Consider the following 27,077-nt stretch of genomic DNA (forward strand, 5'->3'; position numbering starts at 1 on the left):
CTTTCTGCCAAGTAAATAGGATTTCAATCTTCAGCTAAGCTTCGATAAGTCAGAAGTCATTAGAACCTTATCCCTTGTGCAGACCAGCATTTGTAGCCTAAATGCAGAATTTCGCATTTGTCTCTATTGAATATAACTTTATTAATTACTGCCCAGTTTTCTAGTTTATCAAGGTCCTTTTGAATTCTGCTCCTTTCTCCCAACATGTTACCCACCCCTGCTAGTTTTGTCTTATTTGCAGACCTGATAAGGATTCCTTCTACTCCAACTTCTAAGTAATTGATAAAAAATTTGAAGAGTAATAGCCGTAGGACAGAACCCTGAGGAACTCCACTCAAGACCTCCTTCCAATTTGAAATGCAGCTACTGATTATGACTTTTTGATTAGTTTTCCAACCAGTTATGGATCCATCTGACAGTGTTACCATCTGTTTCACATTTATAAAATTTATAAATAATATAATTTATACCTGTCACATGTTGATTCTTACTTAACTCAGGCTGGCTGAACCACAAAAATCTCAGATGACAGCAGCTCACCCAATTTCTGAATTCTCAACTATAGGAATTCTCAGTGCTCCCTTACAGTTTGTTGTTGCTGTGTGCCTTCAAGTCATTTCTGACTTATGGTGACTCAAAGATGAACCTATCATGGGGTTTTCTTGGCAAGTTTCTTCAGAGGGGGGTTGCCACTGCTATTGTGACTTGCCCAAGGTCACTTATCATAATATCTATGAAGTCCGAGGATGTTTGTGTTAAACAATTAATGTGCATGGACATATCATATGTTAAAGAAGAGGCAACATGGTGTCCTCTGTTCTGGAACTTAACACTGTAGCATGTCCATCTTTACAGCAGAAGTGAGCACTTGATATAATGACTACATACATTTGCTTCTGTTTCTTCTGTATTACCTCTGCTAATTCCAGGGAAGCTGAAAAATGAGAAGCTGTGGTAGGCAAAGCAAGGGACCAGAATATACTATCTCAGATGGGGCTCACACATTTGAATGGTCTTTTGCTCTAACTTTCCTAGAAAACTAGCATAGCAAGGAAAATACTACAGTAGAATCTTCCTCCTTGGTATATATTTTTCCGTGTTCAGGAAAAGGTATTATTTCTTGTCAGTCAGTATGGCCATTTTTGCACAATGCACATCAATATGTGATGGTCTCATGTATTTTATGGCTGTGTAAGTGCAGTACCTTCAGGGACATCCCAAATTATATACCCACATGGCCAGAAAAGTGCCCTGTATAGAATAGCCCAAGGTTCCCTGTATAACAGACCATTGTTAACTATAGCGCTTCATGTCAACTATAACTAAAGTGGAAATACACTGTAGTAAGAAACTGACACTGTACATGATAAGATCCGTTTGGACCAGCCAGAATCATACATCGGGGTCAGCCCAAAGCTTTCTGTATGTGCAGGGCACCATGGAGCAGGGGGCACCATAGCAATAGCAAAAATAGGTACAAAAGAATAAGGGACTGCAGGTCTATCTACACTATAGAAATAATGCAGTTTGACACCACTTTAACTGCCATGGCTCCATACTACAGAATCCTGGGTTTTGTAGTTTGGTGAAGCATTAGACTCTTTATCAGAGAAGGTGAAAGACCTTGTAAAACTACAAATCCAAGGATTCCATAAATTGGAGCTACAGCACTTAAAAGGCATGTCAGAGTGCATTATTTGTACAGTGTGACTGCACTTTTGTTCATTCAGGGATACTTCTGAGTTTTTGATGTCACCATCATCAGTTTGCAGACCTCCCACATTTCCTCTGAGTTTCTTCTCTTTTTTCTTATTAGACGAAATCCATTTAAAATAATAATAAAAGGAACTGTTGCCTAGCAGCCTTGGCAACAACCATCACTGATTATCCAAGGTAAAAAAAAAATACTCTTGCAGAAATTCATTTTGTTAGTTTTGGCCCAGCTTTCTAATCTATTAAGGTCATTTTGAATTTTGATCCTGTCCTCTATGGTGTTAGCTACGTCTCCTAATTTGGTGTCATCTGCAAATTTGATAAGTATGCCCCCAATTTTGTCCTCCAAGTCATTGATAAAGATGTTGAATAGCACTGGGCCCAGGACAGAGCCCTGTGGGACCCCACTGGTCACTTTTCTCCAGGATGAAAAGGAGCCATTGATGAGCACCCTTTGGGTTCGGCCAGTCAACCAATTACTAATCCATGTAACTGTTACCTTGTCTAGCCCACATTTTACAAGCTTGTTTGCAAGAATGTCATGGGGAACCTTGTCAAAGGCCTTAGTGAAATCAAGATATATTATATCCACAGCATTCCCTTCATCTAACAAGCTGGTAATTATATAATAATAATAATAATAATAATAATAATAATTTATTTCTATTTCCTGCCTCTTCCAGTGGATCAATGCGTGTATGTATAAAATGTATGTGTATGTGTGTATGTATAAAAGATACCAATGTAAGGAGGCCACTCCTCCTTCTGGCCATGTGGAACTGGGAGACAAACTATTTTAAAGACCAGGAAATTTAAATTACATGAGCAAAATAAAAAGGCAATCCTGTGAGACCCAGAATGCGCCAGTGCTTGTGACATATATTTTGCACATTTGGGTTGGGCCCATAAAGACATCCCTGTTTGGTGGATTTGGAATGCTGCTGTACTATATGCTATGCATAGTGTCACACAGAGCCCTGGTGGCACAGTGGTCAAATGCCAGTGCTGCAGCCACTCCCTCACAAGCCACAAGGTTGGGAGTTCAATCCCAGCCGGGGGCTCTGGGTCAGCTCAGCCTGGCATCCTCCCAAGGTCACTCAAATGAGTACCCAGGTTGTTGGGGCCACTTTGTAAACCGCTCAAGGAGTGCCTAAGCGTACTTGATATTGCTATATGTGGCCAACAAGAGCCAGTGTGTGGCTCAAATCCTGGTTCAGCCATGGAAACCCACGATGGCTGCCTCCTCACTGCAGAATAATCCAGTGTGACCCCACTTTAACTGCCTTGGCTCAATGCGAGGAGAGTCTGGAAATTATAGTTATATATATATATATATATATATATATATATTAATTCCTTGCATATATACATTTCACTACAAACACGCATGAACTTGGACCAGTGGGGCCAGCCCTGGGTATAGACAGCCATCCCTATTGTGCTAAGAGAAAGAGCCACCGCTTCCCAGTGTCTCCAAATGGACCCAGCTTTGCCCTGGCGTTGCTCCTAGGCGACAGTCACGCGCGGGAATCCCGCCTCGAGCCCTCCGGGACTGCCTGTGACGTCACCAGCGCGTCATCGCTGACCCGCCTCTCCTCGACCAATCGCCTTCTTTCCTTTGCGTGAGGATTCCAAACGGGAGTCGGGCTCCTTCACTCATTTCCCCGCCCCCGAAAAGGCGGCTTCAGCCAATCACAGGAGCAAGAGACTTTTACCCTCTCTCACTCTCGATCGCCAATGGGAGGGAGGAGGGAGAAAAAGAAAGAAAGAAAAGAAAAACGCTGCAGCCAATGAGGGAAGGACGAGGGCTTGGGCCGGGCGGGGATTGGCTAAGGCGCGCAGGCAGTGGGCGTGGCTAGAATGGAGGCGTTGTTGGAGGCGGAGGCGGCGGCTGAGGTGCCGGGCGTTAGAGAGGGAGCGGGCGCGCGGACGGCTGGGCCCCGATGGAGCTGGAGAATATCGTGGCCAATACGGTGCTGCTCAAGGCGCGCGAGGGTGAGTGGCGGCTGAGGGAGGCTGTCCCAGAAGCCCCCGCGCGCTCTGGTGCCAGCCAGGGCTGCCCTGAGGGCAGGAGGGTGGCCAGGGAGGTCCTCCTCTTGCTCCTCACAGCCAAGGAGGACCATGGCACCGCAAAATGGAGGACTTCCCTGAGGGGGACAGGGCCCGAGGAGAAGCTAAACCACACTTAATAGCAATGTTAGCCCAGTCTTCTTCTTGGCCATGCTCAGAATGGAGGACCTTTGGAGGGGGAGGAGGGGTCCTCCTGGGCAGAAAAATAAGAGCATAACAATGTTCATAAACAAGTGTGAATTCCTACTTCTGAGTTCTGATCAAAATGGAGGGCCTTTGAGGAGGGGGATCCCTCCTGGGCAGAAGGCTGGGATGTAGGAGACCCCTGGGAAAAGGAGGACGGCTGGGCCTTGGGCATGAGCGGCATGTGTGGCGGTGAAGGGGCACCTGGGAAGGGGGGAGATGGTGGTGACCCTGCCAGCAGGGCCCCCAACCCCTGAGGTTTACAAAAGGGAAAACTGCGGAGCTTTTGAACCCACGACCCCGCGAGCCAAGTAGAGAGCAGTGACCAAAGGCCCTCCTTCTCCAGGACATGCCCTACAGACAGGTCAACCTTGTGTCCAGGAGGAGTTCCAAAAGGTCCTCCATTTGGAGCAGGACTCTGGAGCACGGATTTAACGTTTATATTGGTGTTCTTAGCTTTTATTTGGTCACGTCCACTATTTTTCTTTTCCAGGGCATGTCCTACATTTTGGCCTTCTGTCCAGGAGGAATTCCAAAATGTTCTCGTTTTGGGGCATGACTAAGATCCAAAACACGCTGCAGAAATCGTCCAGTTTAGACTGCTTTAGCTGCCCTGGCTCAGTGCTAGGGAATCCTGGAGATGGGGGCACCTGAGCTCTCTGACAGAGAAGGCTAAATGCCGCACAAAACTACAGTTCCCAGCATTCCCTAGCATTAAGCCAGGGCAGTTAAAGCAGTCTCAAATTGGATTATTTCTGCAGTGTGTTTTGGATCTAAGAAGCACGGATTTATATTTATATGTGCGTTTTCAGCTCTTTCCTTCCTTCCTTCCTTCCTTCTTTTTTTTATCATGTCCAGCATTCTTCTTGAGTGTCCTACATTTTACAGCATTGTGTCCTCCTTTACAGTCAGGACACCAGGTCACCCTATGTTGAGAGAGAGGGTGGTTGTAGGAGGTGTTTGAACAGGGTTACTTAATGTCCTAACCGCAAAGAAGGACCAGGCACCACAAAACACAGAAGCTTCCAAGAAGATGGAGGACATTGCCAAATAAAAGTTAAAAACACTTAATATATATGTAAATGCATGCTTCTCAGTCATGCCTAAAATGGAGGATATTGTGGAATTCTTCCTGGACAGAAGGTTTAAATGTAGGACATGTCCTGGAAAAGGAGGGTCCTGGTCACACTGTGTTTGAAAGGCCTGGGAAAGGAGCTGTTCTATGCCCAAAGGTGGGAGGGAGCCCCCAAAATGAAAAAGGAGACCCAGTGACTTGAGTGAGTTGGGGCAGTATGTTTCCTTTTGGTAAACCCAATTGCTTCTCTCCTCTGTGCCTTGATAAAGCCTTTACTTCCTCTTTGGAATCCAGCATGTGTTGTGTGCCTTCAAGTCACTTCCAACTTATGCTGACCCTAAGGTCATTGTATCATGGGATTTTCTTGTCAAGTTTTTTCAGAGGGGGTTTACTATCAATTGCCATCCTCTGAGGCCAAGGAAGTCATTAAAGTAGTAAGCCAAACTTTTAGGAGTGGGATCCCTCCTCCTATCTAGTGAAACAAAAATGGCAACGAGCATTGAAATCCTCCCTTTGGGTTTTTTTGTGGGTTTTTAGGTTCTAAGTGGCCATGTTCTAGAAGATTTTCTTCCTGACATTTCGCCAGTATCTGTGGCTGGCATCTTCAGAGAATGCTTTGCCTGGAAAAAGTGGGTCTATATATAATGTGTGAGCCTGGGCATGCAGGAGTGATTTGCATGTGTTTTGTTCTGTGCTAATGGTTGGCCTCAGGCTGGGAGTCTAATGCAAAGGAGGATTAATGTCTGCTAATTGGTGATCAGTTCTCTGTTGGGAAAGCCCCTGACTGAATGGTTTCCCATTTGCATTTGCTGAGTCTGTATTTTGCTGTTCTTCAGGACTGGTAGCCAAATTTCTTTGGGATTCTGCATGCTGCATTCTAGAGAGGCCTATGCATCACACAAGTTAACTCTAGGTGGAGCATCAAAAGTTTATATATTGCAGTACATAATGGCATGGGTTTTCCCATTGGAACAATGTTCTCTTGCCATAGAGTGGCAGAAATATTATGGAATTGGCCTTTGGCTCTGTGTGGGTGATGCTAGCTAGAATGGGTTGCTCTATCAAACAAGGTACAGCTGGATAGTGAAAGATTCTGGGTTTTTATTTTTTTTATTAAGCATCAGTGATCTAGATCAGGCCCTCTGTTACTAGGATTCATCTTCTCATATTCTACCCATCTTGTGGTTGTTATAGCATTAGGCTATTTGTGCTGAGAATCTGCAAAACAGTGGAATCACCAATGAAAGATGTGTAAAATAGTATCCTCTTTAATCTGCACATGGGGAAGAAAATGAATGGGGTAGAAGATGGAGCAACCCTTTCACTACTGAATGAACTCTTTTCCAGAGCCTTGAATGCCCTCCTTGAGCAGCACATTAGCATTCCTTCCCCCAGCTCCCAATTAATTTCTTGACTCTTTTAGACAATAACAGATCTAGGCAAGTAGGACACTTCTGGCAGACAGATAGAAGCCTATGTGTTTGTTATTGCAAACCTACCACTTTCATTCATATACTTCCTGGCCTCTTGAACATATTGGGAGAATTTCAGTCCTCTGTATAGAACAGAGCAGAGGACTGTTCATCGTATACATCTGTGCAGCTTTTATCTATATGTATTCTTCTAGTGGACATGAAGGAGCAAGAGACAGCCCAGAGCAGCAAAGACACACCACCTGATTTGTGAAAGTCCCATCCCTCTCTGCTTCAGTTCCTGAGATTTTGGGCCAAAACAGACAGGTTTTTTGGACTGCCATCCAGGTGGCTTCAGAGCATGGGATTTATATACCACACGTTCTGAAACTGCCTGGAAGCTGGCTTCAAGCCACCCCAGCTACCCAAACATGGGCTGGCTTCTGGGCACTCTGTCGGCACAGCATTTACACACCGTACACCACCGGAGCATCTTAAAGCAGGCTTCCAGCCACGGTGGGGTGGGAAAAGCCAGGTTTTTGCCAGCCAAAAAAGAGCAGCTCTTTGCTGCTCCTTTTAAAGCCAGGTTGAAGGCGGATTGGGGCTGCGGCATGTGGTTGCTGTGGCCCCAATCTGTTTTTGGAAAGAGGTGAAACAGACTGCTTCAAGCGGTCTGTTTCACCTCTTTGTCAGATGTTGATTACACATGAACAAAAGCTAAACATCTTAGGATGCAGACTTCCATACAATCTGATGTCATAAAAACAGTGGGCATCCATTGCTTTAGATTAACTTCTTTGGATTAATTTATTTAAGGGCAATGATGACTTTGCATCAGAGGCTGTGTGTGAGATGGGTTTTTTGACCTTGGTCCAAAACACACTGCAGAAATAATCCAGTTCAAGACTGCTTTAATTGCCATGGCTCAGTGCAAAGGAATCCTGGGAATTGTAGTTTATTGTGGAAGCAGAAATCTCAGACAGAGAAGGCTAAATTGTCTCACAAAACTACAGTTCCCAGAATTCCCTAACATTGAGCCAGGGCAATTAAAACAGTCTCGAACTGGATTATTTCTGCAGTGTGCTTTGGACCATTATTACTGACTGGATGAGAGATATTCTTTGGTCTGTCCATGTGTATGTGGCATGACATGAAGTTGATTGAAGCTATAGTGATGGAAGCTTTCATTCAAATTGGCTAACTAAAATGTCCTTGCATCACAGTCTGAGAAAAGTGTAATAAAACCATCAATTTACAGCCTTGCCTTTCCACTCATATGTATCCACCCTTACAGTCCATTCTATTGGAAATACTGCTGATGTTCCATGAGGTTTTTTTCTTGTCTAAATGCATTGTTTTGTGTGAAATGAGAGTAAATTTATCCAGATTTTGGTAGTAGCCACACTTGCGTGTCTTTGTCTTAGAAGTATGTCCAGTGAGGTTTACTCTCAAGTAAATGGCCATAGGGTTGCAGCCTGTTCTTTGAACTAGGAAGCTTTTTTATGGAAGAAGTCTCCCACGCATGAAAGAGCTATCATGTAGTGCCACCCAAAGGAGAGCTTTAAGAGCTTTATATGGTCTGACTTTTTAGCAAGGAATTTTGGTTTCTTTCATCCAGAAAAACAGGTGTTTCCTGGTCATTAGATAGCTTCGTTGAGGGAGAGAAGCTATATAAAAGGATTTCCAACAATTGCCCTGTTAAGAGGCTTTTTCAAAAAACTGATTTTGAATTACCGTACCTCAGACAAATATTCAGAACCTTAATTTATAAGATTTAGTGTTGGTACGGACTGAAGCATGCACAAATGCAGAAGAAGTGGAGAATAAGAATGCACTGATATAGTGAAAGATTAAAATTGAGGTCCTGAATTCATTATAGGGTTTGTAGTGATTGATAAATGTTTGGATGTTGAAGTGAAAAATATGAATAGTTCAGAGGCATCTAAAAATTGAGATGGGATGAAGGAACTTTTTAATCATTAGAGTGACTTTCATGATAAGAGATGTAAATAGAATTCAGCAATGATAAATTTAAGGCTGTTATAAAGAGGTTTCAGCTACATTCAAAATGGTGATCTAGGAATCTCTTGCCATTATTGACTTCTTCGAAGCAACTATCAAACCATCAGGTCTGAAAGACTTTCTGGCAGGAACTTAGGATTCCTCTCCACTTCGCCTAGTCTGCCATTATCCAAATGGACCTAGAGGAAATTTAAATTCTGCCCATTAAATGTTTCCTATTACACTGATCAGACTAAGAGGTCTGTAGCTCCAGATAGCTATGTGTTACTGTATACTGTACATTAGCTCATGCCAAGGTCTTCAGATATTGTCTTATATTGTTAACAGTGCAGTCCCATTGAGTTCACAAGGACCTACATCCAGATAAGTATATGTAGGACTGCAGCTTCTATTCCCTTTTCAAGTGTGGGGCAGAGCATCTTCAAGACTAAAATAATGAGATGGAGAGCTTCAAAAGTTAATGATTTCAGATCTCACTGTTTTTAATCCATTTCATAACTATGAATACATGAAGCTAGAATTCTTAAACTGTCTCAGTGGCTGACAGTCTTAGTTCTCATAAGAATTATGCCCTGGATTGTAGACATAAAATCTGATGCAATGGACTGTAGTCCAGAAAAGCATGTCCCATAATACTAATTTAGTCTTTAGGTTAATTGTTTTGCTGTAACAGACTAACAGGTCTACTCCTTTGCATAAAGTTGGCATGTAGTATTAGTTCAATATAGGAAAGTTGTTGTGCTATTTCATGCATCCTAGAAGTGCTCTATACCACATAGCTACTGAGATCTGCTATTTTCATGGGTTTTATTCACCATTTTGTAACTGATCTTAAATAGCTATTTAAATTCATTGGTGTTCTTGAGCTTACCATAAATTTCCAAGATGGCCTCTAAGAACCACTTCAAATGTGACAAATTTCCTATGCAGAAACCGCTTCTGTGTAGGAAAAAAATATGCACAAGTCTTGCTGTATAGCATGTCTTCATTTGACATGTCCCTCAGTACTAAACATGTTGTCAGATTCTCCTGTTTACAGGACTGCTTGTAATAAAAACAGCCCTTTATATCATGGTAACTTGGTGCTTCTATTCCTGGTTAATAATAATAATAATAATAACAATAATAATAATAATAAATTGTTCATTTATTAACCGCTTTTCCAACTATCAAAGCGGTGTACAGAAATTGTTAAAAACAGACAATAAAAACAGTAGAAACCACATCTTAAAAGTACATACGGTAATTAAAATAGATTAAATGCGACCAAAATTTAAAAACATTCAATGACATTATTAAAATCAAGAATCATAGATACTATACATCGATAGGGGAATATATTCTTAAACGGAATTAGGAGGGAAGGCTTGAAGGAAGAGATGAGTTTTTAAAGCCTTCTTAAAGGCTTCCACTGATCCACTAAGGCGGATCCCTTCAGGTAAGGCATTCCATAGAGAGGGCGCCACGGCCGAAAAGGCCCTTTGTTGAGTGGACGCCAATCTCACCTTAGGTTGGTTAAGAAACAGTTTTCCAGAAATTCTGAGTGTGCAGGGACGATTATGCAGGGAGAGGTGTTCCCTCAAGTAACCCGGTTTATGCCACAGGTGAATATTGTGGAGCCATAATTTATGCCTGGTGAAGTCAAGAGTTTTGCAATATTACTTTTTGGACCATGCTTCCCAGAATCCTCCAGCTACTGTACCTTCTGGCCCTTTTGTGGTAGAATTACATTCCCATAATGTTTTTTCTCAATATTATACCAAGCCAGCAAGGTGTAATGGTTTGAATATTGAACTAGGAATTTGATGTTGTTGTTGTGTGCTTTCAAGTCATTTTTGACTTATGGTGACCCTAAAGCAAACCTTTCATAGGGGTTTCTTGGCATGTTTCTTCAGAGAAAGTTTGCCATTGCCATCCTCTGAGGCTGAGAAAATGTGACTTGCCCAAGGTCACCCAGTGAGTTTTTGTACTTGAGTGTGGAAACAAACCCTGATCTCCAAAGGTGTAGTCCAAAGCTCAAACCAGTACACCATTTTGGCTCTGAAGACCAGGGTTCAAATCCCTGCTCAACCATGAAAACCCACTGAGTGACTTGGGGCACGTCACACTCTCTCAGCCTCTGCAAGCCCCTCTGAACAAATCTTGCCAAGAAAACTTGATAGGTTGCCATATGTCAGAGAACAAAATGAAAGCACATAACAACATTATTTAGGGCAGATTTCTTATGTTACAGTGCCAAACTGGAAGGAGATAATGTCATTTACCAAAATTCAAATAGCTATAAGATAGTGACTCTGAATACAGGGCTTTATATGGATGTAAACCAGGGGGGAGAATCATGTGGCTTTCCAGAGGTTGTTCATTTTTTCATCCAAGGAGCCCAAGCCAACCTAGTCAGTGTTGAACAATGCTGGGAGTTGCAATCTGTCAGGATCTGGAGAACCATATGACTCCCATCCCTGATGTAAACAAATAAGACTTCTGAATTCTGGTTATGTCTGTTTGCTGGTTTTGCATAATTCTGCATTTAGTTGAAGAGAGCCGATGTGATGTGGTGGTTGAGTGTTGGACTATGACTCTGGAGATCAGGGTTCCATTTTCAGCTTGGCCATGAAACCCACTGGGTGACCTTAGGCAAGTCATATGCTCTCAGCCTCAGGGGAAATCAGTGGCAAATCTCCTCTGAATAAATCTTGTCAAGAAAACTCCATGATAAGTTTGTGTTAGGGTTGTCATAAGTCAGAAACAACTTGAAGGTACACAACAACAAATTACCGTTATGTGGAGTATGGAGGCACATCCACATATGCCAATGTGTGTTGTGTTTTTTTTTAAATACAAAACTGGTCTTGACGTTAAGGGGTAATGAAGGCTTTTCCTTTAATTGTGTCTTTTATTTTATTTTTTTTATTTTTTTTTGGAAAGCTGATATGTTTAGGATGTTAAGTTGTGTACTTAATGAATTGAATTTTCAAATATTTTTTCATGGGATGGTATTGCGACTTTATTGTATGGGTAGTGGAGAGGAAGAAGGAAGACCCACTTTTCTTCTTTCAAATTGCTTTTGCTTTGGTAGCTGTGCATGGGGTTTGAAGATAAAATTGCATGCAGTGGTTGAGCTGCTGCCTTCCTTCTCGTTCTTTGTGATGGATTTATTCTTGAAAGATAGAAACAGCTCTGCCTTTGTTGAGAGGAGAATCTGGGAGACTTCCATCATTGGCACAACTCAGGAGCAGAGACCTCCACATCCCCTCCTTTGCCAGTTGGCTCCTCCCTTCAAAATAGTTGCAGCTGAGAGTATTGTGCAGCTGGCTGCCCAGTGTTTTGAATCACTTCCTTCCTAGGTTTGTACAGACAGACATATGGCACAACTACTGGTCCCTTTTAGGCAATGCCTGTTTTCTAATGAGAAGGGAAGAATTTACTATCCACCTGGCATCTGCAGTGTTTATCTCCCCACCCAGCATTCTATAGTGCTGTAAAATGTTGACAGTAACTTACTGGGTGACCTTGGGCAAGTCACACACTCTCAGCCTCAGAGAATGGCAATGCCAACCCCCCTCTGCAGAAACTGGCCAAGAAAACCCCATGATAGATTTGCCTTAAGGTCGCCATAAGTCAGAACCAACTTGAAGGCACACAACAACAACAGAACTGATCACAAAACCAATGTGTTTTCAGTCTTCAAGGATGTATCTAAGAGGCAGCATTAAGCCACTTACTTCTGATCTAATAATGTTATCTATTCTGCAGTATTTCTCAAACTTGGGGCCTTGTTTTCTAGACTCTTGCCCCCATTTCCCTTTATTAAAATGAGCTTGAGTGGTGTCTGGGTGTTCCAAAAATTAATATTTTTATATAGCCCTTGGAAAAAGTCCACCACTGAAAATATGATTACTTGTTCCATAGATGTAGCTGTAACAGACATTATCACCCCCTTATTTTCATGAGGTTGCTTACTCTCCTCATCCTGCATCATTTGAATAGTTACTTGTAAACGGTTTAACAGGAAATATGTGTGGCAAGGTACAGGTTAACCACATGGGTTCTTTGCTGAGTTGTTTTAGTTGTCTTGTTGACAGATAATACTTAGAAACAAATGGACAACCTTCACTTCTACTTTAAAAGGGTCAAGAAGTAGTAGCTGGTGGGATTGGATAATGGAAGAGTACTTTTAAATCCCTGTTCTACCACAAAGCTCAACAGGTAGTCTTATAAGTATCTATTTCTGTTTCTAGATCATAGGTGGGAAACTGTGGAAGGCTGAAGGGCTGCATTAGCTCTCCAGGAGATATGGAAGTGTCCAATTTCCTCTGTGCCTGCTCCTGCAAAACAAACAAACAAACAAAAAAAATCCAACAACAACAAAAAAAAATCAAGATGTACCTCAGTGCCCCCCTTCCTCTGAGGTGAAATATAAAATAATTTGTTAAAATATAATAGAATGTAGAAATACAGATAGATAGATCTGATATGATATGTATTGTATATATTAAGAATATAAATTAATTTTAAAAAGAAAAAAATCAAGATGTAGGGTTGTTTTTGGCCAAAATGCCCTCCAACACTCTCTAGTGGATATATGAGGGATATTCACCATGTTTGGGAGCCATTCTGATCCCCTTTAGGCCCAGGAGAGGCTGTCAGCCCAAACAGCTTTCTGTTCACTACCAGTATCAAACCTCCCCTGCCAAACCCTCTCTTGGGCCCTAATTAGCTTTCCCCCCAGGGGAGGGAAATGTGACAGAAATTTTCCCCACTCCCTCAAGAGGTCATTTTGGCACAAAACATTGTTTTGAACATTTTTTCCCCAAAAGATTTGTTTGACCACAGGAGTCCAGGGGCTCCAAATGTGTTGGAAATGCCCTCCACAACCCTAGAAGGCATTTTAATCCTTGAGGGTGATCTGGTAGTTGTAAAAACAGCCCTGCAGGTCACCCTTGCCTACCTACCCCTATTCTCAGTAGTTTGATGAGTAGATATTAAAATTGTAACTGCCCTGTTCCCTTTTTGTTCTTGTAGAAAGGAAAGCTACATTTTCCAAAAAAAAAAAAAAAGGATCTGCTGGGACATTCAGGGCAGTAAAAAGGCCCAGTTATGTTACTTGGTTGGGTAGAAAGGGGATGACTCCTGCTCTGTAGGTTTTTAGGGTTTTTTAAACTTATGACATAATATGAGAAGTAGGTGGCCTCTATAAAACTTGCAATATCTTTAGTTCATACTGTATGTAACAGAGCCTGAGAATGGGCTGAAATGATTGAGTGGTTAACCCTAACACCTCCCTTGTATTGTTGTTCCAAAATCTGCAGTGCTACTTATTCTGTTTTTCAAAATGCTAATCTGCCATCCTTCCTGTGTCGGGTAGGAGAAGGAAAGTACTAGTATTCTTTATTGTCTCAAGCTCATGTTTAATTTATGGTTGCCCTATGAGTCAGTTTCAACACTATACAGGAGCTTTGGAATGGTTGTCTTTTGACACTTACCCTTCTAGGCCAGTTTCCTTTTCTTGTGTACACAAAGACTTGGCACTGAGTGACTATACTCTAACATGCACCTGTAATTGCAGCATGGAAAAGAATCCTGGAGATCATATTTCAATGCATTGTGTGTATTTATCTAGTGAAGGTTGGTTACAGGGAGATAGTTCATGACCTTAACCAGTGTCTACACCTCATTTTGTCATTTAATTTGTGATTAGAGGTAGCTTTGGCTTCTGAAATTCTGATGTGGACAATGGTAAGGAAATACCTTGGAAAACATCTGGGCCCACGGTTTCCAGGTCACATTTGAACTGAATTTGATGGTGGACAACAATTGATAAAGAGACATCATAAGATGTGTCTTCTGGTCAACTCCTTTTCTTAGTTATCTCACGGCTTTACCTGTTTCGTTGTCCCCCCCCCCCCCCCCCATTCTATGTGTCATACAGGTGGAGGTGGAAACCGAAAGGGAAAGAGCAAAAAATGGCGCCAAATGCTGCAGTTCCCCCATGTCAGCCAGTGTGAAGATCTTCGACAGATGTTGGGTGAGGAATATGCTTGTGATGGCAAGAGGTCGAGCACTGCCCTCTTCATCTTGCTCTCCTGAGTGTAAGGCAATGTTGGCTTCAGTGTAATGGTGAAGCCTGGAGTGCTTGGCACAAGGGCTTGTTCATTAATCCTATTGTCAGATGGATTTGTTCAAATACTTGATTATCATAGTTATCTACTTCATTGTCTACTTCATTGTAGACAATTCATTACCCAGTGGTTATCTACAGTGTTTCTGCAGTCACCTGTGCCCAAAGTGATTTACAGTTATCATGTGCCCAAAGTGGTTTACAGTTATCATGAACAATAAAACACAGTAGCTGTGAATAAGCAAAAGGCAACACTAGGGGGAAAAGTAATTTGTAACAAAGCATACCAATAAAAAATGGAAGTAAGGCAACAACAAAAATCCAACACATGTAATTATGTTCAATACTGAAAAGAAACAAGTACTGATCTAAATAAAAATTAACAAGCCCAACTCCCCACAACGCATACTGGTTTTATTGCAAGGGACCACAACAACTTAGCTAAATACAGTTCAGAGAGGAATGGAGACCTATGAAACCTGTGAAAGAGAAAAACTGTTGAACAGGCATATTACCATCCTTTTCCTAAGTGAGACCTCCAACTCATGGGTGGAGGAATAGTGGCAAACAGAGTGGATGAAGAATAATTCCTGTAGCATGTGTCTTTCTCCTAAAAGATTGCTGTGATTATCTGAAATGGCCAATGCTGCTCAATTTCTTCCCCTTCTCCAGGCCTTTGTAAGCTCCCTCTCTTTTCTCTTTGTCAACAGGCTTTTGTTCATTCCTATTCTCTCCTTTCCATATTATTTACCATGTATACTCATGTATAAGTCAATCAGGGATTTTGAGATGACCTGTCAAAGGTAAAATTTGGGTCTCAGTATTCTTCCTCCCCACCTGCAGCCCGGCTGCCCTTTTGGGAGACAGCTGAGCTGGGGAGGAAGCTTCACAGGCAAGCACTCGCTCTTCCTCCTCTTCTGCAGCCCGGCTGTGACTTTGGGAGACACTCAGACTGGAGAAGCGGAGGGAAGGTATGCATTCCCCCCCCCCAAGTCTTTCTCCGGTAGGCTGTCCCTCAGGGAGACAGCTGAGCTGGGGAAGAGGCTCCAGCTGACCCAGGTTTTTTGGATCAATTTTTAGCAACATTTTTCGACTTATACATGAGTATATACAGTTCCCTTCTTGACATCCAGTAACCCTTTATCTTCTCCTTTCCGTGATGTCCCACACTGCTTATATTGATTCTATGTTTCTTTAGGAGTTTCTGGCTTCTTTTTTATTGTTGTTGTCCTTTCTCTCTCTCTCCCCCCTCCATGGTGTTTGCAGCTTGAGCGGATGCAAAAAGCATGGATTGTTCAGTCCACCAGTGTCTTAAAATGGTTTCCAAGAGCTGCAGAATGCCTGGATATCTTTGTTGGCTCAAGGATTACATATGTGAACAGTCAAGCCATATGTTGTTTTTGAGCCAGAGTTTGGCCATCGCAATGTAAGGCAACTTCATAGGTCCATGAGTATCTCTCTCTCCTTGCAAAGTATACTTAGCCTTATTGAATCAGATGATTTGCTACTTTCCAAAGAAGCATGAGCAAGCTTCTATTGCTCTCTCTCCTGGGCATCACGGCATTGATTCCAGCTACTTCTGTCCCCATTATTCTATTCTGACTCTTTCTGGGGAATGCCAGTTCTTTCTTCCCTGATTCTAGACTCATTTGAAGTGCATGGGGTGAAGATGTTCATTTTTTCTGACTCTATATCCCTTTTTCTGCAAGTTTACCTCTCTCTTTTCACTTATCAGTTGTAATTAAACTTACCTACCAAGATGAAATAATGTAGTCCTCTAACCTCAGCTCAATGTTTAAATTGCACCTCCTTCAGTTTATCGTAGCTGGGATTTTTTCTTGCAATCGGTGTGCCAAGCCAAGGACCTATAAAAATGAAATTTGTTACTTTCTCACTAAGGACTCCCCTTTAAATCAGGAATAGAAACAGCCTTTCAGATGTTGATGGATTGCAGCTCCCATCATGCCACTAACTGTGCTTCCTAGGGCTAAATGGGGTTATAGTCCAAGAGCATCTGAGGGGCCACATGTTCTTCAGTCTTGCCTTAGGTCATTAGAAATAAAAGGAACTGTTGGGATTACAAATTTATGTAAAGTTCCTGAGATGTAGAAAAGGATTTTGCAAAGGGTAGCTCATTCACTGTCCATAAAGCTCAGTGACAATAGGTCTTGTCACTGAAAATATTTCTTCAGCCTCTGTTAGAACCTCTGGACTTATTAAATGTCTGGTAGAAATATCAGTTTTGTCACAAGTGGAAAAGGTTATTCTTTTCCCCAGGATCACATTCCTTAATATATCATTAAATATTATAAGGAAGCTGCACATACATGGCTTAAATAACAGTTTCTAATAGGTTGTCTAGTGATATAGCTGCACGAAAGAAGGGCTAGGTAGGCTGGCAGTTTGAATCAACAGGGGACCACAAATGTTGGTCTGGCTTACTAGTCAGTGCCTATTTGTGATTGCCACAGACTTCCTCCCATGTACATTCTAGCATGCATAGAGGAGAGGTGCAGGGACATTTCACTTGCATGGTGTATGCAGTGGTTAAGAAATGGGAGAATCGCTAATATTGCTCAGTAGTCCCGCTGTTTTCTACCACCTTGAAAACTGCAATGGAAATGGTTCTTTTCCCTTGAGATTCTGCCTGGTGCTTGATGTTCTACTTGCCAGTGGCCCTGGGTGCTGTCCCCCAGTGAATGGAATTATACGTGTTAAGCTTTTTAAAAATATCTTAAGTACAGGAACTGAGAGTGATGGCACTGGTTATGTTTTTAACTTCCATTTAGTACTAACACTCTTGAGAAGTTCAAGCTGACATAACTGAGCATTAGTGTGAAAAGGCTATTGAATTGTGGTGAGAAGTTCATCCTTTAAAAACCTCAGTGAGTTGCTGTATGCTTTAGCCACACTGATGTTTGTATTACTACTAGGGAGATCGATGGTTTCACTATATAGAAAATTGCCATGTACCTACTAGACAACTGATCAATTTAGCTTAATATTGTCTGCACTGACTAGCAGTGGTTCAGGCAGGAGCCGTTCCCAGCATTATCTGAAAATGCTGGGGAATGAACCTGAGTCCTTTTGTTTATAAAGTACAGTGGGCCCTTGGTATCCATGCGGGATCCATTCACATGCCCCGTGGGTACCATAATCCGTGCATGCTCAAGTCCCATTGTCCTCAGCCGTGCCACCATTGAAGACAATGGGACCTCCATTCCATCTCCTCCTCCCTGCAAAACCTGCCTTGCCACTCTTACAGTGGCAGGAGGCTGCCCCTTCCCCCACCTTCTCCTCTTCTCACCGCCACAGCTGCTGTGCAGTTGTGGCCGCCTCTTTTTCCTCCTTCTCTCCCCCCCTCCTTGGCCATCACCACGGCCGTTCCCTCCCTCCTCTTCCTCCTGCGCCTCTTCCTGGCCCAGCCACTGCCACAGCCGTCACCTTTTCCTCTTCCTCTTCTCTCTTCCTCCTTGCACCTCTTCCTCCTCTTCTCCTTCCTCTTCCTCCTCACTCCTTTTTCTCTCCTGGCTGCCACTGCGGCCATTCTCTCCTCCTGCTCCTCACTCCTCTTTCCCCTCTGGCCGCTGCCATGGCTGTTCTTCCCTCCTCTGTCACCCCCACCCACGGACTTGACATCTGTGGATGCTGAATTCCACAGATGGCAAGTCCGCGGATACAGAGGTGGGCTATACATTGTATGTCATTGAACTACAGTGTGCCCGCGTCATATGCGGGTGCACTATACGTGGATTTTGAGCATTTGAATGAATGGGGGGCGCGCCCAGGTTGCACACGCAATACCACCACAATGCCGTGTGCACAAGCCCCATTCAAGTTAATGGGGCTCAAGCATACGCGTTTTTTGGCTTACGCGTTTTCCCCTTGTTCGGTTAAATGTGTTCAGTTCATTTTGTCTTCTAAATCTTCAGTTTTTCTCTTGATTATCACAACTCTGGACTAAGCCAGGGATTCTTAATTCTGCTCATAATGTTGCCCAGGCCTTTTCTTTGAGTGGTTTCACTTAATTATTCTTTTCCATGTGCATTATCTTGTGTTTAATGGAAGGTGAAAATTCACTGTTGGTGTTCTGTCAGTATTCCAATGCTGACCTGTGACTTGTATTCCAATGCTGACTTGTTTTCTGCAGAACCTACTATTTGACCTCTCGGAAGTGGTGATTAGCCTAACCTAGCTGAGATTGCTTTTCCTCTCCCTGTCCTTGCTATTGGAATGATTTCCTGTGATCTCTCTGTCCTGTAAGATGCTTCTTCTGTCTTGGTTTTTGCAGCCTGCCAGAAAATGCTGCTTCCACAGTTATAACTACTTTGAATGTTATATCTGGTTTATACAGCCAGTACAAAATATAAAAATGTGATCTACAAGAGAGTCAGATACAGTATTTGCAAAGATGTCGGCTGCTCAAGGACCCACAGGTTCACTAGAGTCTTCTTAGAAAGACATACAGCTGTCCTCTGTAATGTGTGGAATATTCCTGTGAGGATGCCTTCTCTTGTTAGAGTTGTAATCTGTGAAGACCTTTCTTAGCCTCTAAAAAAACTTTTTATGAGACAGATCTTCCTAACTCAGAGTTTCTGCCCGATACACAGTTCTTGCCTGTGGCACACTTGGTAGAACTTGATCCAGTGGAACAGGGTTGGGCAGATGGCCAGGCAGGCTCTACTGTTAGATTTCTCCAATTCACAGTAAGCCATCAAAAGTTTCCAGTTCCCAGTAGTTTAGCAGCAGCAAAATGCTGCCTCCACTTTACAGTTAGAATGCTGAAATCAAGCTTTGAGGTAAACAAATGCAGATTTGTGTGTAAGCTAAAAATTAACAGATTGATGTGCTGTTCATGTACTCAGATACCTAATTCTTCAACACTGTGTCTGCCATCCTGAGCTACTGTTTAACACCTGTCTCTGGTTGGTAGATCCTCGGGGTTCTAGTGGTGACAGGGGGAACTAATTAGATCCTGCGAGCATAATGTCTTCCCATTAGAGCAATGAAGGATTCTCTAAACTTGCCTTGCTCTGAACCCATCACCTTCCTTCATTCAATACACTCATTTCCTGTCAGAAAAGGAAATGGTGCAGCTTGCATATGGCCTCTTCCCCCCCTCCCCCCTTTCAGAGTTGGCAGTTGTTTTCTTTTAGTGTATTCACATATCAGGAAACCACAGCTTCCTTAGAGAAACTGATGCGCAGGGGAGGAAAGCACTTGCAACATGCTCTGTAAAAGAATAGGGGTTGGGTGATTTGTAGAAGAGAGGCTTCCCGGGAAATGATGACTGTATTGATTGCAGCATGGTGGGTAGATCTATGAGTTGCTACTGTTGGCTCAGTTGAGATATTAGACACTGAAAGCAAATGAACAATGATAAAAATCCCTGTTCTTGCCAAATACTTTTTTGCAAAAACATTTCTCTTTTAAATGGCCCATCTGTACTTGTCCTGTACTTTAACAGATTGGGATTGTGTCCTGTCTCCAACATTTCTCCCCAGAAATTATGGCTGCCAGGTATTTATATTGGTCCACCTATTTATTGTTAACTACAGTCAAGTAGACTTTGGCTTATGGTACCTTATGAATGAGAGATCTCCCAAGTCACCATATCATCAACAGCCCTGCTCAGGTCTTGCAGACTCAGGGCCTTGGCTTCCTTGATGAAGTATATCCATCTGTAATGCAGTCTTCCTCTTTTCCTATGGCCATCTATTATTGTCTTTCCTGGTGAGACATGATATGTCCAAGGTATGATAGTCTCAACTTAGTTGTCTGTGCTTTTAGGGAAAGTTTGGGGTTTATTTGCTCTAGGGCCCATTTATTAGTCTTTTTGGCAGTTCAAAAACCACATTTCAGATGACCTGCTTCTCTTCCTATCTGCTTTCTTCACTGTCCAATTTTCACAGTCATACATAGCAATCAGAAATACATTTGTACGGACAATCCTGACTTTGGTGTTCAATTATATATCCTTACACTTGAAGAGCTTGTCTTGTTCTTTCATAGCTGTCCTTCCAAGTGCTTGTCTTCTGATTTTGGGACTGTAGTCTCCATTTTTATTGATGACAGAATGATGGTATAGGAAATCTTTCACTATTTCAGTCTCTATCATCTACTTTAAAATTACCATATATACTCGACTATAAGTCGACTTCATGTAGAAGTCGAGGGCAGTTTTTGGAGCCAGAATTATGGATTTTGCTATGACCCATGGATAAGTCTAGGGTAAAACTTAGGGGCATACAGCAAAGGATCTAAAGGATGAAGCAAAGCAAAACAATGTCAAAGAACTTACAAAATTCCAGCAGACATAACTCTTTGTGCTCACTCTTAAGAATGGATGGATGAGAGACTAGAGGGGTTCAGTGCTTCCAGGACAGATTATACTCTTGATTTTCAACAGGGGATAGTTCATTCTTTTAAATAAGAGTTAAATTATAGTACTTACATTGAACCATGGATAAGTTGACTCAGGTTTTTGGGGTCAATTTTTGACCTAAATTTCTAGACTTATACATGAGTATATATAGAATGTATATCATCTGTGGTCATTATTTTTTTCCCTAATGTTCAACTGTAAATTTGCCTTTACACTTTCTTGCTTGACTTTCTCCAGTAATCATTCCAAGTCTTTGCTATTTTCTGCTAGTAGTATGGTATCATCTTAATAACTTAAATTAACTTTCCTCCAATTTTTACATCACTTTTCTCTGATTCTAATCTTGTTTTATGTGTGACACAATCAGCATACAAGTTAAGCAAATAGGGTGGTAAAGTGTAGCTTTGCTGGACATCCTTGCCAGTTGGAAACCATTCTGTTTTTCCATATTCTGATCTGATGGTGGTATCCTCAGTACATGGCAAATCTGAGATACATGTTGGTGGGTTACTTTTCTTGAAGACAGCTCCCAGAACTACTCAAGCAGTATCCCAGTGTCTTCAAAATAGTAACTTTTTCCAGTGATAGAGAAGAATCATGGGTTGATTCCATCTCATTGCTCCGAATAGGCAGGGAAAACAGACTTGAAGGAATCGCCACCAGAGGGAGCAATCCTCACTATCCCTCAATCTGTTTCCTGCATTGGCTTTGAGTAGGCTGTGTTTTTCCTTTTCTCTTCATTTACTTTGTCTTAAAGACTTTAATATTTCTTCTGTTCTTCTTATATTCATGATCTGTTCTCTCCTGCCTTGGCAACTACCTACAAAAGCAACTATGTTTTCTTTAGTCTTTGCTCTATCCCATTGACTTTCTAACTGCTAAAGCAAAGCCAGGCATGAAGGGACAGTTCAGAAGCTCTACATTTACATTTGAGTCTAAATCCTGTTTCTTTGGATCATCTCACTTCCTGTCTTTTCTTAGTTTCCAGCAAGAAAGAAACTAATTCTGCCATGTCTCTGCATCTTGTGTGATCAGGATCATGTAAGTCACACCTAAGGCCACAGAATCTGTTAGTCTGAGGAGGCTGCCCTGTTGCCTCTCTGTAGAAGTCATTGCTCTAGATCTCCTTTTCCACTTGGGAGACTTGCCCAGATCAGTGAGTCACAGAGAAACAAAGGACTTGGTAATTTAATAAGGGAACTGAATGTCATTCCTCTTTTCCTCCCTCCAATCACATCACAGTTGGGAGGGAGATTGTCTTTACGACTTAGAAGGGAAAGGAACAGAACCCCTGGTGTATAAATGTCAGGCTGAGGGCAGAGAGGGAAAGCAAGGAAAATTTAATCTAGGGACTGTGGGCTAGACTTGTAGTTTTGCAAAGCAACTGTTCCAGTGTAGGATGGTTGACCTGTCTTCACTTTTAAAAGGAAAAATGAGAAGGGCAAGTAAGTCATAATCAAAAACAAGGCAAGACTCAAGCTTGTATATAAGAAGATCCTCCCTGGGGAGGTGCAATAAACTCCATTTTGTAGTTAAAATAAGTAAACTTTATAATTAATTAATTAATTGGGTTGATTCTTCCTCTCTCACAAAACAAAACTTTTTGAGATCCAGCTGGAAACAGCATAAATAGTAGTAGGCACCTCTATCCTGCTGAAGCATTTGTAACCATAAGTTCAGTTTCCTGAACTTTCTGCTCAGCAATTAAAATTTGAGGTGGACCAACAGAAGTACTTGGTTTTGTGTGGAAAGGTTTAATAAAAATTGACTAATGACTGTTTCCTCTCCAGAAAGGGATTACCACTGTTTGTGTGAGAAGCAACCCATTGGCCGGCTGCTCTTCCGGCAGTTCTGTGAAACGCGACTTGAGCTTATGCGCTGTGTCAAGTTCTTGGATGCTGTGGTAAGTACAGCTACATGAGACCCCACTCCCTGCCTGGATAGTAGAGCATGACCCCTAACTAACTGCACTTTGCAATCAAGGGATCTTGGCACAAGGTTTTTTTCAAAGTTAATCTATAACTCTGTTCTTGTTTCAGCAAATGTTCTTCTCAGAGCAGAAACATGAGTTTTAGAGTTAAATATTGGGAAATGATTGGGATATTGACTTACCCAGAGGGTATGCTGTCATAGATGATGAAAAGCTTGAGAAAGTTCTTTTTAGACTAAAAGGAATCCTCCTTGTCAGCAGCTAACCATGCTGGCTGGAACCAGGGATCTGGGGGTTGTCGTTTTTAAAACTAACTTTTGGCAGCTCTGCAAGTGAGGGATGTTTTACCTTACTATAAGAAAATATGATTGATTTGAATTCTCTTTGTATTTTTATCCTTAAAAGAGGCCCGTAGAGTAAGTTGGTAATGTTTCCGTCTCATTCTATATAGGCAGAGTATGAAGTGACCCCTGATGAAAAACAGAAACAATGTGGGCAGCAGCTGATCGAGACATACTTGAAACCTCAGGTGAGAGTAGCTAGCTTTCTGTTACTGTACTGATGGGATATGGTTTTGCTAAGGAGCAGGTGCTTGAGTCAAGCACGTGCCTGGATATTACCAACATGGAATATTACCATCTCTGCCAAGGACAGATGTCAGTACTGGCATTCATGGACAAATGCCAGAGCTTTAGAGGCCCAACCAGGTCTTACACCAGTATGTTACTGTTTTTCTCTGCGTGTGTGTGTGCAAATAAAGCCTGAAACTGAAAACAGAAACACTCAAATGGTCTGGGTTGTATCCATCTTCTTCTAATGCTTTTGGACCTTGCTCATGACACAGCAATGAAACCTTGGAGTGAGGGAGATGGTGGCTTCTGCATCTGTCCATTTCAGTGTTTTTCCTTTCAGTGCTGGCCCCACAGAGTTGTGTTGCAGCCTTGACAATGGGCCCACAGCTTACCTGACATAATTTCTTTCTGTTGTCTTGACACTGGCAGAAAAGGTGTTATGTGGTTGTAAGCAAACTTTCTCTGCTGATTATTTGTTCTGCTATTTGTACCATTGCCTCTGGGAACCCCAGCAAGGTGGCAGGCAATTCAAGAAGACCTGAAGGGGTTTCTTGGATTGGTTCACCTCAAACCTGGCCCTGGACATGACTATACCAGTCAGTAATACCTACAAAAGTATGATTCTCTTGTTTGGCCCTTTGCCTTCAGAGTGTGGACCATGTGCCTGAAGTGCCCTTGGAGCTGGTAAATCTGTGTTCTGAACGACTGGAACAGGAACCGGGTAAAGAGCTCTTTAAGGAATCTACCAAGTGAGTGGGGGGATTGGGAAGAATTTATTTTCTGATGTGAACATTTTTCAGGGCAGTAGTCACTATCAGTGGCTGTTTTTTAGCATGATATATTTGACTATTCGTCAATGACAAGTTTTGGATTTAGTTGCATAAGCATTATTTCCCTGATTTAGGAAAGCCAGTTGGCACTGTGTGACAGAAGGGTGGTGTGTATGTGTGTGTATGCCAGTCCATCTGACCATGCCCCCTTTATAATATTTATTTCATTAGTTATTCAACCCTTCATGGTGAGCAGAGTGGAAGAGCAGTCATCCTAGTTATTTATTTATTTATTTATTTATTTATTTATTTTTACTCTGCCTGACTTGAGAACAATGTACCTTTATTAGCAAGCTCAGGGCATTGTCTAAATGCTTATGGAGCATTTTGCTGAAGATAAGCTGGTCTGCATCTGGCTAGATCCTGGATGGACAATAGCCAGAAAGCCATATGAAGCTGTCTTGATGTCAGTAAAAGAAAAGCAGAAAATAGAGAAGGACAGGTTGCTTACCTGTATCAGTATTTCTTTGAGTGGTCATTTGTGAATACACACAAATGGGTTATTGTGCACTTGCACAGTAAACTTTGGAAATTTCTGGAATTACTGGGCAAAACTTAGTTTGCTACTTTCTGGCGGTAGCAGTGGTGGTAGCTGTGACCGAAGATCTTAGCACACAGTTTATTCCTGACAACCAAATACAGGTTACAGTGGTGCCTCGGGTTACAAAATTAATTCGTTCCGCGGCCGCTTTCGTAACCCGAAAAGCCTTCGTAAGCCGAATTGCCATAGGCGCTAATGGGGGAAAGCCGCGATTCCGTGCGAAAAAGCCGAAAAAAGCACCAAAAGTTTTTTCGTAACCCGAAAAAACATTCGTAACCCGGAACAATGATTCCCTATGGGATTTTTTCGTATCCCGAAAATTTCGTAACCTGGGTATTTCGTATCCCGAGGTACCACTGTATAGTCATCAAATTACAAAAATAAAAATAATTAAAACCCTTTAAAACTTTTACAGTGAGCAGGACATGACTGAGGAGAGGATGGGTAGGATTTGTATGTATTCGCAGATAACCACTCGAAGAAATACTGTTACAGGTAAGCAACCTGTCCTCCTTCGTGGCCTCAGTGAATCACACAAATGGGTTAAACTGACAAGCTTTGGTCAGTGGAGGAGGAAGTGTCATGATACCAGTTGTAAAGTTCAAACAAGTTGTATTTACTTAAACAACAACAATAATAACAATGCTTTTATTTATATAGCACTGTAGATTTGCACAGCGCTGTACATACAAACAATAAAATAGATAAGAGTAAACCTGCCCAATAGCATAATACATATAAATAATACATAACAATACAGGAAAGGGTTCAATAAAAGAGGCAACAAATTAAAAACGTCCAATAGCAAATAATAGTCATGCAATGCCTGGGAACGCTTCTCTGAACAGGATGGTCTTCAACTCAGTTTTGAAACTAGTTAAAGAAGTGATGATCCATGCTCGTGGGGGAAGGAGGTTCCAGGAGTGAGGGGCAGCAAGTAAAAAGGGACGAATCCGGGACGGGGCAGTGAAAATCCTAGGCTGTGACAGCAGACCTTGACTACCAGAACGGAGGGCCCAAGCGGGAAGGTGAGGAGAAAGAAGGTCTGATAAATAAGGAGGGGCCAGCCCATGGAGGGCTTTAAAAGTCAGCAACAGAAGCTTATACTGAATACAGAAGGGGAAGGGGAGCCAGTGAAGGGATGATAATAAAGGAGAGATATGGTTGGAGTGGTGGGCGGATTTAATAATGCGTGCAGCTGAATGCCAGACAGAAATTAAAGGACGGAGGTGAGAGAGAGGAAGGCCTGCCAGAATGAGGTTACAATAGTCTAGTTGTGAGATGACCAGAGCATGGACCAGGGTCTTGGCAGTAGAGGCTGAAAGAAATGGACGGATTTTTTGCAATATTGTAGAGAAAGAATCTACAGGCCTTGGCTGTGGCCTGGATCTGGGAGATACACGACAGAGATGAATAAAAAATGAAACCAAAACTGCAGGCTTCCTGGACCGGTCGAATAGAGATGTCAACAGAATCAGAAAAGGAGTATTCAAGGGAGGGCTTAGGTGGAAAGACAAGAAGCTCCATCTTGGACATGTTGAGCTTCAAACGTCGATGGCACATCCACTGAGAGACAGCTGTGAGACAAGATGAAACTTGCTGTTCAAGACCCGGAGAAAGGTCAGGGGTGGAAAGGTACAGCTGAGTGTCATCGGTGTACCAATGCATACTTATCATAGCATACTTATCAAATTTGCAGATGACACCAAATTAGGAGGAATAGCTAATGCTCCAGAGGACAGGATCAACATTCAAAATGATCTGAATAGACTAGAAAGCTGGGCCAAAGCTAACAAAATGAAATTCAACACGGAGAAATGTAAGGTACTGCACTTAGGGCAGAAAAATAAAATGCATAGATATAGGATGGGGGACGCCTGGCTGAATGAAACTACATGTGAAAGGGATCTAGGAGTTCAACTAGACCACAAGTTGAACATGAGTCAACAGTGCGATGCGGCAGCTAAAAAGGCCAATGCAATTTTAGGCTGCATCAATAAAAGTATAGTGTCTAGATCAAGAGAAGTAATAGTGCCACTGTATTCTGCTTTGGTCAAGCCCCACCTGGAATATTGTGTCCAGTTCTGGGCACCACAATTCAAAAAGGACATGGAGAAACTGGAGCGTGTCCAAAGGAGGGCGACTAAAATGGTGAAAGGTCTGGAAACTTTGCCCTATGAGGAACGACTCAGGGAGCTGGGGGTGTTTAGCCTGGAGAAGAGAAGG

At 42.3% G+C, this 27,077-nt stretch overlaps 1 protein-coding gene across 5 annotated transcripts in view; it reads left to right on the plus strand.

The window, feature by feature from the left end:
* The first annotated feature begins 3,596 nt into the window (after positions 1-3,596).
* Positions 3,597-27,077, plus strand: part of GRK6 (G protein-coupled receptor kinase 6) — a 43,777-nt gene continuing 20,296 nt past the window's right edge. For 3 of the 5 annotated variants that reach the window (XR_006102149.1, XM_042451819.1, XM_042451822.1), the window contains exons 1-5: positions 3,597-3,708; positions 14,405-14,500; positions 22,769-22,881; positions 23,360-23,437; positions 24,129-24,229. Coding sequence is in view for 4 of the 5 variants with exons in the window: in XM_042451819.1 (XP_042307753.1) it covers positions 3,657-3,708; positions 14,405-14,500; positions 22,769-22,881; positions 23,360-23,437; positions 24,129-24,229 (440 nt within the window). In the remaining variant the exon portion in view is untranslated. Of the gene's footprint in view, positions 3,709-12,713; positions 12,885-14,404; positions 14,501-22,768; positions 22,882-23,359; positions 23,438-24,128; positions 24,230-27,077 lie in introns of all 5 variants that reach the window. The other 2 variants (XM_042451820.1, XM_042451821.1) reach the window with 2 other exon arrangements.

The sequence above is a fragment of the Sceloporus undulatus genome, chromosome 2 (genome assembly GCF_019175285.1).
Source record: "Sceloporus undulatus isolate JIND9_A2432 ecotype Alabama chromosome 2, SceUnd_v1.1, whole genome shotgun sequence".
NCBI lineage: Eukaryota > Metazoa > Chordata > Lepidosauria > Squamata > Phrynosomatidae > Sceloporus > Sceloporus undulatus.